At 33.3% G+C, this 13,276-nt stretch overlaps 1 protein-coding gene across 1 annotated transcript; it reads right to left on the reverse strand.

Annotated features, from left to right (window-relative positions):
• Positions 1-9,301: 9,301 nt before the first annotated feature.
• On the reverse strand, positions 9,302-12,721 carry LOC132737200 (uncharacterized). The gene has a single exon (XM_060724458.1). It carries the CDS (start codon positions 12,539-12,541, stop codon positions 10,580-10,582), a length of 1,962 nt encoding a protein of 653 aa, XP_060580441.1. The 5' UTR covers positions 12,542-12,721; the 3' UTR covers positions 9,302-10,579.
• Positions 12,722-13,276: the final 555 nt, after the last annotated feature.

Raw genomic sequence — 13,276 nt, forward strand, 5'->3', positions numbered from 1 at the left:
TCATTAAATGAGAGCTATGTAAATCGAATGTTTTGATTCAATTATAAAATGTGATAGTTTTGCCGTAGGTGTCAACATAACGTTACCATTATGATCCCGGTAGTGAAATATAGAGAAACTGGGTTACAACTGAAATTATAAATCAAACAGAAACTGAAATTTTAAATCAAACGGTTATTACCGTTGTTTTCTTTCTAATTACATGCACGGCTCTAACTGTAATTAAAACCGTACGTGGTACGTGTTGTATGCTCTTTATTTTAATAATAAACTAAAATGTTATACGTGATTAAGTACGTAGGGGTGTGCTTATTCGAGAGCATTGAACTTGTCCATTTGTAATTAATATCTAAAACGAATTTATGGGTTAAATGTTTTATCAGTTAATTTAATATAACACTCTAGTGGTCACAATTTTGACTCAATTATCATCAAGCTTGGTCAGGATGCTTGCCTCATTTATTGCTCTGATGAGTTCGGTTGGTCAGGTCAGCGAAATATAGCCATATTGGCCCTCTTGTTAAGTCTTTTGATGTCTTGTCTGTGATATGCAGGCTTCATAACCTCAGATCCCAATTCAAAATTCCGTTTGATTTAGTTCCCGACTTTCGCCCATAGTATTCTCGTTTAGGATACACGTTTTCTTTTAATTGGGGACCAAACGCCGCTTTTCATGGAATGGCACTACTGTGTCACGTTGAACGTACCATAATAACCGCAGTATGAATACATCTGCGGATGTTTTAAATTCAAAATTTCACCATTTTCGTGTTTAAATGTTGAATTCTGCTTAAGTCGGTGCTAAGGGGCGTGGGTGGTAACTTGCACTTTCCATTACCTTCCATGAACAGGCTCAATCAAACCGAGCCTGCAACATTGTCAATTTTGCCGTGTTGGGATTTATTGATGGACTCTGTTTTTCTCTATTTTTTTAATTCTACATAACCCTTATAGTTGCATAACTAGGGAGTCCGACAATGTGTAAGCAAATAGCCGTTGTAGCTCAAAACTCGGAAGTTCCGATTGACTCCTGTGAGCTCCAGGCTCAATTTTGCAAAACACAATACTTGTATAATGTATTAGTTAGGGGTACGACCGTGTGTCCTGTAATAAAGGTGTGTTTGTCGAGAATACTCTGTTATTTTCCTGACGTTAAACTGCAAATGCAATGCATATGGTGATTTTAGATAAAACCTCGGGATTTCCGGCTGGTTCATGTGAGACACAGGCTCAGTAGGCGCAGAATCCCGTGAGGTGGGATGGTTACGAGATATGGCAGTGTGTCCGCTGGTATAAGTGTGACAGTGGGGAATACTCTGAAATTTTCAGCACAATCAATGCCCGTAGTCGTGGTCATGTTACATCTATCACGGAGCTGAATATACAAATAAATATAAATGCATTAATATAACGTATATTTTCCTTAAATTCCTGTGTTTAATGTGCTATTTCTGCTATAAAAGGTACTTGGGCTTTCTTGGAACTAAAGCATTCATTTTGCTATACTAGTACGTGTGCTGCATATGTATAAGTTTACCTAATGTTCATCAACTGATGCCACCTGCAGTAGGACTGGAACACATTAAAGTGCATAGTACGCTCCAAATTGTAGGGCCTAAAACATGTTTTCATAAGATGTTGAAAAAATCCACAGCTAGAATATTCTTAGTTAGATTATACCAATAATGATAGGGTGCCTTGCCCTAACCGCAGAAGATGTGGTATCAAATACGGCGTTATTTTATTTTTCTCTTTTAGTTTAAGTTTATTGCAATTTTCTTTTTTTTTTGTATATAAATGATTAGCATATATTAAACGTTATTTATGTGTTTGGAACTGTAGAGTATGAAATAGAAACAATTACATTTCATTTGATATTTGCGTTTAGATTATTATAATTCTTCGCAAGATGTTTCGTTGGGACCGGTCTCTTCCGATAAACTATGGAATTCACATGGTATACAAATGCTAGATTTTTTAGGGGTTGCTAACGGTAGGATCGGTACACAAGCTAACTGATAATTACTATATAAGTTAGAGTTTATTTCTTTTATTCCATAGGGCGCACTACAAGCATACATATATATACAATACAAAGTGAGCATGATTTAAGTGCGTAAGACAGTGAACAAAATTATTATTACATAAACTTTTCATATATCCTTATTTTTGGAGAAGGTCATGCATGGCATATGTAAGCTTAACATTCTTTATAATTTCAGTTCATATCATTTATATTATGACTTGAATATCAATATGTTAAGACTAGTAACAAAAAATATCCTTAAATTACTATCAGAATATGTAGATATAAACATTGAGGTACATGTAGTAATATATTGTTATCTTTGTCGTAAAAAGAAAGGTAACCGTGCATGAATTTAGTACAATAATAACAATATTTTTATACAGTAAAACAAGAAAACACAAATCACATTTGGATGTTTCCAGTTTGTTATAAATAAATTGTTTCGTTAAATCAGTATATCTTTAACATTCTAATATAAAAATGGTTCTCATCCTCATTACGCTTTAAACACTTTCTTTCATTCATTAACAGGAGCTCTTGTGTAGATCTGGACCAACTTCCAGCATCTATTGTAGCCTTTGAGAGGAAACTCGTAATCATATCATAGCCTGGCACACTTTCTTTACATAAAAATATCATAGATATAATTGAAACTCAAAATTTGCTATTGTCCTACTAAAAGTATGTTATCTTTCGTGCCGATTTTGAACAAAATTATCCGTTAAACGCTGTTTTAAAATTGCTAGAAACATATCAATATCTGCTATACTCTGCTGTAACCAGACATCATAAAATCCTGAAGAACATAAAAGTTGTTTTAATTTCGAACACAAGTTTACCATTTCTGAGTTATTTTCAAAATCACTTTTCAATAATTTATAAACTCTACTAACTCTACTACCCGTTCTATTGTTTGGCTAACAGTAAAACCCATTCTCTCACTACCGTAGTTTAATATAGGTGTAATTAATGTATCAAAAAGATTAAGTGTTTGAAAATTATTTTTTGCCCATAGGATTGCAGTATTTCAAATGAATCGTTTTTCATTTACCTCAGTAAATCGACAACTTTTATCAGACTAGTAAGTCGACTGTTTATAAAAATAATTGAAAACAATAAGGCGGTTAAAATTTATAAGGAAGTACATTTTTAGCTCACCTGTCACAAAGTGACAGGGTGAGCTTTTGTGATCGCTTTTCGTCCGGCGTCCGTCCGTCGTCCGTCCGGCCGTCCGTCCGTCCGTAAACTTTTACTTTAAATGACATCTCCTCATAAACCACTCAGCCAATTTCATCCAAACTTCACAGGAAAGTTCCTTTGGTGGTCACCTTTAAAAATTGTTCAAAGAATTTAATTCCATGCAGAACTATGGTTGCCATGGCAACCGAAAGAAAAAACTTTAAATATCTTCTTTTAAAAAACCAAAAGAGCAAGAGCTTAGATATTTGGTAGGAAACATCTTCTAGTGAGTGTCTACCAAGTTTGTTCAAATAAAAGCCCTGGGGTCAAAATTGGCCCCGCCCCAGGGGGTCATTGATTTTCCCTATATGCATATAGTAAAAACTTAAAAAATCTTCTTTTAAAGAACCCATAGAGCTAGAGATAAGATATTTAGCATGAAACATCTTCTAATAAGTGTCTGCCAAGTTTGTTCAAATAAAATCCCTGGGGTCAAAATTGGCCCCGCCCCAGGGGGTCATTGATTTTCCCTATATGCATATAGTAAAAACTTAAAAAATCTTCTTTTGAAGAACCCATAGAGCTAGAGCTAAGATATTTAGCATGAACCATTTTCTAATAAGTGTCTACCAAGTTTGTTCAAATAAAAGCCCTGGGGTCAAAATTGGCCCCGCCCCTAGGGGTCATTGATTTTCCCTATATGCATATAGTAAAAACTTTAAAAAATCTTCTCTTAAAGAACCCAAAGAGCTAGAGCTAAGATATTTAGCATGAAACATGTTCTAATGGGTGTCTACAAAGTTTGTTCAAATAAAAGCCCTGGGGTCAAAATGGCCCCGCCCCGGGGGTCATTGATTTTCCTTATATGTGTATAGCAAAAACTTAAAAATCTTCTTTGAAATAACCCAAATAGCTAGAGTTTAGATATTAAGTATGAAACATCTTCTAGTGAGTGTTTATAAAGTTTGTTCTAATAAAAGCCCTGGGGTCAAAATTGGCCCCGTCCCGGGGGTCATTGATTATCCTTATATGTGTATGGCAAAAACTTAAAAATCTTCTTTGAAAAAACCAAAATAGCTAGAGTTTAGATATTAATCATGAAACATTTTCCAGTAAGTGTCTACAAAGTTTGTTCAAATAAAAGCCCTTGGGTTAAAACTGGCCGGGCCCCAGAGGTGTCATTGTTTTTAACTATATGTGTATAGTAAAAACTTAAAAAAATCTTCTTTTAAAAAACCCAATGAGCTAGAGGTTAGATTGTTAAGCAGGAAACATCTTTTTGTGGGTGTCCACCAAGTTTGTTCAAATAAAAGCCCTTGGGTTAAAATTGGCCCTGCCAAAGGGGGGGGGGAGTCATTGTTTTTCATTATATGTGTGTAGTAAAAACTTAACATCATGAAACATTTTCTAATGGGTGTCTTCCAAGTTTGTTCAAATAAAAGCCCTGGGGTTTAAACTCGCCCCGCTCCGGGCCTTTATACAGGTGAGCGACCTCAGGGCCATCATGGCCCTCTTGTTTTTATTTATTTACAACAATTTAATTTTGTAATTGCGTACTAATAACCTTTAAACCTATACTAAGCTTATGCCTTGGTTTTATATACGTTAATTTATATAAATGTGTATTAAGTTTAAAGATGGCTTTCTGCGCTTGCCAAGCTAACATTGTTTGTGATTTTGTAACGGATCCACCACAAGTAAGGACAATACCAAGATATGTAAATGTGTTAACAATTTCAATCAAATTACCATCATAATAAACTGAAGATCATTTGGAAGTCTACCACCTCTTTTCAAAATCATAACTTTCGTTTTTGACACTTTGACTTTTAACTTCCATGTATTTCAATACTCATATTGCGTTGTAGTTCTTTTGCAAAAATTACGATATCGTTAGCATAGAAAAACAAAAAAGCTTAAACATGTTTACATCTATTCTATCAACACCAATTCTTAAAAATGTATCTTCTAAGTCGTTTAAGAACATAGAAAAAAAGAAAAGGTGACATCCCTAGTGTACATGTAAATTCATTACTTAAAGCATTCAAATACTGAACTTTTGATTTTAAACATTTGAACATAGATTTAATAACATATATAAATTTTTCTCTGAAAAAGCCTGTACCAAACATTTTCCCTCACAACGCTTTACTGTAGTCAACAAAAACATGTAGACAAAAAAAATGTTTTCCTTGATTTATAAAATGCGATATTAAACCTTTTAAAACAAAAAACTTATCTATAGTACTCATATCTGATCTAAATCCAGTCTGAGCTTCAATGTAGATATTATATTTTTCAGCCCAAATTTTTAACTCGTATTAATTACACTTGAAAATGATTTATCAAGACTGCTTAATAATGTGATTCCTCTATAATTTTCTACTTCATCAACACTACTTTTCTTATGTGACGGAATGACTTATCCTTCTGATCATCTATCAGGAAAATATCAAGTTTCAAATATCTTATTGAAAAAAAACCCCACAAAATAAAGATACAAAAACATCTTTTCCTGATATAACAAGAACCGATTGAACCGGGTGATGCTCCCCGAGTAGGTTTCTGACACAGAAAAGTATACCTCTTGAAGTGTAAGAGTAATGTCCCTGTCAAACTGCAAAGTGTAAAAATGAACAAAGGGCAATAACTCCAAAATTAAGTCAGGCAGAGTTGAGGATCTTTTGCGCTGCACTTCTATTAAATGAGATCAATCTTTTGATTTCAGAGCTATGTCTTGGACGAAGTTCAAAGTGAAGAAAAATAACAAAGGGCAATAACTCAAAAATTAGACAAGACAGAGTTACGGTTCTTTTGCAATGCACTTCTATCCAATGAGTTCTATCTACCTACAAAGTTCCATGTTGATATCTCTTGTAGTTTAAGAGTAATGTCCCTGGCAAATTTCAAAATGTAAATATAAACAAAGGGCAATAACTCCAAAACTTGGCAAGACAGAGTTATGGTGCTTTGGCATTAATCTTATATACAATGAGATATATCTACCTACAAAGATTCATGTTGATATCTCTTATACTTTTAGAGTTATGTCCCGGACAAAAATCAAAGAGTACACACGAACAAAGGGCAATAACTTTAAAATTAGGCAAGACAGAGATCTTTAGCACAGCATTCCCGCCCGATAATATCTATCTACCTACAAGGTTTCATGTTGATATCTCTTATAGTGTTAGAGTTATGTTCCGGACAAAGTTCAAAGTGTAAAAATAAACAAAGGGCAATAATTCCAAAATAAGGCATGGCAGAGTTATGGTTCTTATGCCTTGCACATCTACTCAATGAAATCTATCTAACTACAAAGTTTCATGTTGATTTCTCTTGTTGTTTTAAAGTTATGTCCAAGACAAGAATAGCGGACGGACGGACAGACGGACGGACAATATGGCGACTTTATGCTCACCATTCGGAGAGCATAAAAAATCATTAGGCAACAATTCTGGACCTGCCGATCGATTACGTTTTAATTGTTTTATCTCATATTCTGAAGTTATTACATTTAACTCCTGAAACATACCTTTCTATATCTACTATCAAACTCTTAAATATCATCATCGGGAACAGAAAAATATATCGTCTGGGTTATTAACAGGACTAAAATAATGCTCAAGTTTCGATAATGGAATTTTTGCCGGTTTAAGCCCTGCAGACTGTTTTAACATGTTCCAGTATAAAATCTATTGTTTTCAAAATTCGACGTTTTCTGCTTATCATATTCAAATCTACATGTAACGTTATAATTTTTTATATTCTGATCAACATTTAACCATATTAATTCTATTTTCGATACAAGGGTTATTACAATTACAATTTAAAAGTCTAAAAAAGACATATCTTCTTTCGGCAAATTCAGTGATATATCGAGGACAATCAGTCTTAACGCTATGCTCATAATTAAAAGTATTTATAATTTATATATTTTTCTTAAACAGAGGTGATGCAACATCATCTATAGTACTCGTATTTTCAAAATAATTCAGACATTCATATATCGTATTGCCTTCATTGCATAATAAAATATGTAATGGATTCAGTATGAGTTTTTCTTCTAAAGTGTCTTCTCACAGACGTAAGAAGACAGTTTGCTAGGATAAACAACAAATTGTCCGAGGCGAAGCCGATGATATATTATAGTTTGTCCTAGCGAACAGTCTTCTTCGCGTCTTTAAGAAGACACTTTTGAAGAAAATACGAGTAACTGTATCTGATTTTATACGACATTTGCACATTTAATTAATTATAAATATATCTAATCTAAATTAAATGTATGTACACGTTGACAATATAAAACTATAGAAAATATTTGCATGGACTTAAAGCTTTGGGAAGTGAACAGGTCTAGGATTTCATGATATTTATGGACTGTCCGTAAATTAATTGATAGTCTAGAAATTTAAAGATTTTTCAATCCATAAATTTACAGATATTCAATGTGGAATTTGCTGTTTTTAGTTTTACCACGGATTTATAAATCCGTGGTTTTACACTAAATTCCGCAGCTTAAAACAGGTTGTTTTATTGATTGTTTATATTTACAAAGGTAATGGAGTGAGTTTGATCTTTGTATGATGATTTTGAATTTTTGTTTAAAGTGAAAATTAAAATATATCAAACTGTTCTAAACTTTACAATAGTGATGCATTTAATCAAATAATACATAGACATATTCATTTTAACATGTGATTTTGAATTTTAATGCCACTTCTACTTTTTTCTTATTTAATGTCTGTAAATTTACAGATAAAAAAATCTATAAAATTATGGATTGTCCAAAAATTTACAGACTGTCCTTAAATATCATGAAATCCTAGACCTGTGAAGGTGTAGGTAAATTGTTTTCACACGGAATTTTCGTGCACGTGATGGATACAGTACGAGTTTTTTTTCAAAAGCGTCTTCTGTAGACGTAAGAAGGCAATTTGCTAGGACAAACAACAAATTGTCCGAGACGAAGCCGAGGATAAATAGCAAACTGAATTTTGACAGAACTATGGCCCCTTTTAATTTAGAAAATTCTACATTGTTCAGGCTTTTGTTTTATCAAGCACTGAGAATAGTCGAACGTACTGACTATAGATAGATGTCATAGATAAGTTGCGAGATTTAACTTTCTCTATCGAAGAACTTTCACTATAGACACTGGTACTGTAAATAAGTTACAGTTCTCGAAAGAAACATGCGAAAATTAAGGTTAATCATCGTGAAGGGCTTTACATTCTGATTCACGTAGGATGAGAAAGTATATTCATCGTTGAATGGCGTGAAAAGTTTTTTGCGAGCATGTAAAATCTTGCTACTTTATCTATGAAAATAAAGAAATGCGGGGCATGACTTTTGAAAAAATATAGCATGTCAATAGTCGTCCTTTAACCGGTCCAAGCAGGACACCTTATATATTTCAATTGTATTAAATCCACGTGGAAAGTAACGGCTATTTAAAAAGTGTCTTCTTACAGACGTAAGAATACATTTTTGAATAGCTCTGCTGGGGGTATAAGCGTGTAACGTTTTGGACCCCAAATTTGGTAAGTTTCCTTATCCACATGCTTAGCTCAACGCAATGTTCAGCTGTATATGGTCGATGATTGTTTGTATGGAGGGGCTGTGACAGTAAATGTCATGTTAATGTTGTTTTTTAATTGAATGCCAATATACCAAAAAAAGGTAGTTTTAGCGTCATCCAACGAACAACTGTAAGTTTCGTCAATGCTGAAATCAACAGTTACTATGTTCCTGGAAATGGTTATCCAATTTATTTGATTCATTTCTCGATAAACTGAATTTACTCATGACTTGCGCAAACTTTCCGTCGGTTTCTATGGTGTCCTGTTTGAGGCATGTCAATAGAATCCTTTAACTTGCCCAAACAGGACACCGTATATTTCAACTGTATTAAATCCATGTAGAAAGTAACGTTTATTTAAAAGTGTCTTCTTACAGACGTAAGAAGACACTTTTTTGAATAGCTCTGCGGGGATATAGTCGTATAACATGTTTAAAATAATTTTGTTAACATAATACATAATCAATAGCACTAACACCACGGTTATTTACAAAAGTATAATTACAGCTCGAGTTCGCTATTCCTTTCATAAAAATTGACAAATAGGGTTGTCAATAATTCTTATACAAAAAGATACTGGATGTATTTATCGCCTAAATCTTTATCTACCTAAGCAATTACTCATTCTTTATCCGTTTAGGGTAATAGCGTAGTGGTTTAGTGTTGACTTCGTCAGTGCAGAGACCCTGGTTCGATTCTTTGAAAAGGCATTTTTGCTTTTCTTATATTTTGTGTTTTTAGATATTTTTCAACGAACTGGATTTAAGTTCCCCGTGAATTAATTTCACACAATATTATTTAAGAACATTTGGTTTTACACACACTCGCTTTTAACAGGTTAAATTGGAGGATAAGTGATAAGAGTTATAAATGAGGAATGCAAGACATTCAGATATATAAATTTACAAATGAGCCGATATTGTTACAAAAATGTAGCAAATTGAATTCAGAGTTTTAAATAGAATTAAATTGGCAATACTTTTCAATCTGTTCAATGCAATGACTGTTAAAGTCAAATGCATTTAATTTTGCTAAACCGTTATAAGTTTAACTTTAAATTGTACAAAATATTAAATAATCAAAGGTTTAAAAAAGAGAATATGAAAATGTTATCTGAAAGTAAAAACTATGCAGACATAAAAATAAATATTGCACAATTGCAGATTTGAACTCGAAATAAAAACAAAACATTTTCTTAATATGAACTCTACTTTATAATCTGAACCCCCTTACCACTAAGCTACTCGGATTTACGTTTCCATACCCACTACTATTCAATATTGCAATAAAAATACAAAGTGTAATTATATAATAATTTGGGGAACCCGTTATAGCATAATGGTACGACAGAATAATGTAAATCGTGTTCGACTTATACCAATATTCAAAACGTTTCCTGATATCCATTTAGTATTAGTATAAATCGTGTAATAAGGCATCTAATTTTCCCATTTGCTCGATGGAATAGTGTAAAGCATGTTAGAATTTACCGAAAGCTTGTTATAAAATGTACATATTGGTAATAGATTCATAATGTATAATGAAAAGTGTTTGGAATCTATAAAAAAAACTCATTTCAACAACATTAAATTACAATCCGCTTGTTTATTTGTTAGTTAATGTTGGTGAAAGGAATTGCCACTTGGTTAACGTCATATCAAGTCAGGATCATTCTTCAACAAAATGTTTCCACTTCGCAACTTTTACTCAAGTTCTTTCAGAACAACAAATATTTTTGCAGCTTAGCAGTTTAGTAGTAGCTTCTCATCATTGGCCACAGGAGTGACTATTTATTTCAACTGGTAGAAGAATGGCCCCGGACTGTTTGCATTGCCAAGAATCACCAAATCCGAACCGTTGTCACTGAATGCAATAAATATTGGCACAAAATCTTCATCCAGCTTAACAATTCTAATAAGCTTTCCTTCTTTTGAAAGGACGTGGATATTTGTGGACGCCATTCCACAAATGTAAATGTTTTCTTCAGAGTCAATACAAATACCGCCTGGAAGTTTGAGCTCTCCGTTTCTGTATTCAAATAAGACATCTAAAGATTCAAGATTCAAAGCTTTAACAGAGTGTTCCTCTTGACATGACCAATACACACAGCCTTCAATGATTTTGAAATACCAAAGTGACGTGAAAGGGTTCTGAGAAGCGTCTCCTGTAACGCAACTAGCTTCAGTGGAACCATCTACTCTGTATATAGCCAGACTCCAGGTTTCTTCGTCATATAAGGATACAACAATCTTGCTTTCGCTTGTTTTCAACAGGAAATCAATAGCATAACACTTATGCTTAGTTCGAATTTCACCAATTTGCTCGAAAGAACGTTTTATGTCATATTTTCTTACTTTCTTTTCATATGGAAAAGAAACATACAGGCTCTTTTTAGTTATCAAGATAGCGTATGGGGTGAAGCTTAGTTTGAAAGTATCTTCGTTTTCAGTTCCTGACATAATAACCAGACGCTTTTTATTTTGGTCTGCTAAAACCACCCTTTCTTCTTTATCATCAAACATGTAACAAGCAGACGGAAAGTAGTTTTTTTGTCTTGCTAATTTTGAGCTCATTTTCATCGCTTTGGCTGGAAGAAATTTCGATTTGTTTTTCGTTGTTGAGAATTCAATGATTAAACGGGGACATTTTGTTTCTCGGTAGCACCCATATGTCTCTATCTGTTTGAGCGATCTGAAAAAGTCTTCGTTGAATTCGAAAATGTACTTGTTGGACGTATTTGTACTGAGCTCTTCTGTCTCTATTTGATTTTTTATTTCATCGTACCTTTTTTCAAGCCTTCTTGACATGATGACGTATTCTGCGCTACCTGAAGCCACGCCCATTGTATCTTTTGCTGTGTTTTCAGCCCTTTTAAGATCCTCAATAATTTCATCGCAGGTCTTTATTTTTTCATCATTGGTCATCTTGTAAGGCCTATTCTTTATATTCATTTGGGTTATGACCTCGCCGTGAAAACGTTTGAAGCTACTTAGAATATTTTGTTCCGATGCTTTTAATTTTGCAATTATTTCACGTTCGTTCTTTACAAGTAACTCATTGTTTTTATTATGAAATGTAGAAACCTCTTCTACCTTTTTTCTAATTGCTTCAAGGTTTTTAGAAATAGCCGAAAGTGGTTTTACGGTCTTGATTTCCGCATAATCGGCCTTTATTTCCTTAACACTGTAACATGATCTATGATGAAGGAATGCACAGGTTGAACAAAATAAAGCATCGTCGTCTTCACAGAAGAATTCAATCTCTTTCACAGGATGTAAGTCACACATAAGAAGCTTACTGTACTCTTTCAAAGACTGAATACTATTCTCGTCATTAATGTCAAGTTCAACCGTCCTGTGAGATTTGAGTACTTTAAATTTTGTATGAGACACACGGCAGAAATCACACACGTATTCCTTGCATTCCAGGCAATAAAATTTCGCCGCATTTCGCTCTTGTATTGCCTCACAAGGTTTACACAGAACATCAATATCTTTTCCAGCTGTAAAGTCCGGTAACATAGCTGCCCAAAATGCTGCGCCTACACCAGGTTTCGGGGGCGGTGTAACTTGTCGACATAATGGACATTCTATACCAGAATTCTTTTTTGATTTAGAAATCCAAGTATTTATACAAAGCTCACAATATGTATGATTACACGATAAGAGTTTAGGATTTTTAAATGTCTCGTTACAAATAGCGCATTCATTATCCATATACGCAGAATTGGCAATATTCATTGCCATTTTCATCAAAATCCAAAACGAAATAGAATAAAAGGTTTATACAAATACCGACAAGTATGACTGCGATATAAATCGATACATCAAGACGAGGCTCATAAACCTAACATGTTAAATCTAACGTCAAACATTCCACAAAAAATAATGTCATACAGTTCGAAAGCTAATACATTTGGTATACTTTATAAGAAAGACCCTAAAACATTTTAAACTTCCTGATTTAAGAAAACACTTATTGTCAGCTAAAGATACATATGTCATTTCAAAGCTTAATACGTGTTTACATTTGCCACAAATTCTTTAAAAGTTAAGGAAATTAAACTATGTAGTATAAACTATATAATAAGTACGTTTAAAGATTTTATCCTTTTAACGTATATGAGGATGTAAGTTAAAAGAAATGTTCCAGTCCGAAAAGTGGCATGGGACCAAAAGAAAGTATCATTAATGTGGGTATTGGTGATATGTCTTAGTTAAATGAAGAAAACAGAAATAAGCAATTAGGTTTTAACCACACATTTAAAATGCCGTTCATACATTAAACATAAATAAGTACCTTGCTTAAGATATACACGGGAAAATCATTACAAATTCAGTGTTCTGAAATGTTATGGAAAAGAAAAAAATTATAAAACTTTAAATTTCTAACACAGTGCAATTATTAACTGGAATTCCTTGTATTCAGACAATAAAAATGATTGGACATTTCAAGATCTCTATTAAAGCCCACTTACTTGAAAAAAG

The sequence above is a fragment of the Ruditapes philippinarum genome, unplaced genomic scaffold (genome assembly GCF_026571515.1).
Source record: "Ruditapes philippinarum isolate M1 unplaced genomic scaffold, ASM2657151v2 ctg4985_1_1_1_1, whole genome shotgun sequence".
Lineage (NCBI taxonomy): Eukaryota > Metazoa > Mollusca > Bivalvia > Venerida > Veneridae > Ruditapes > Ruditapes philippinarum.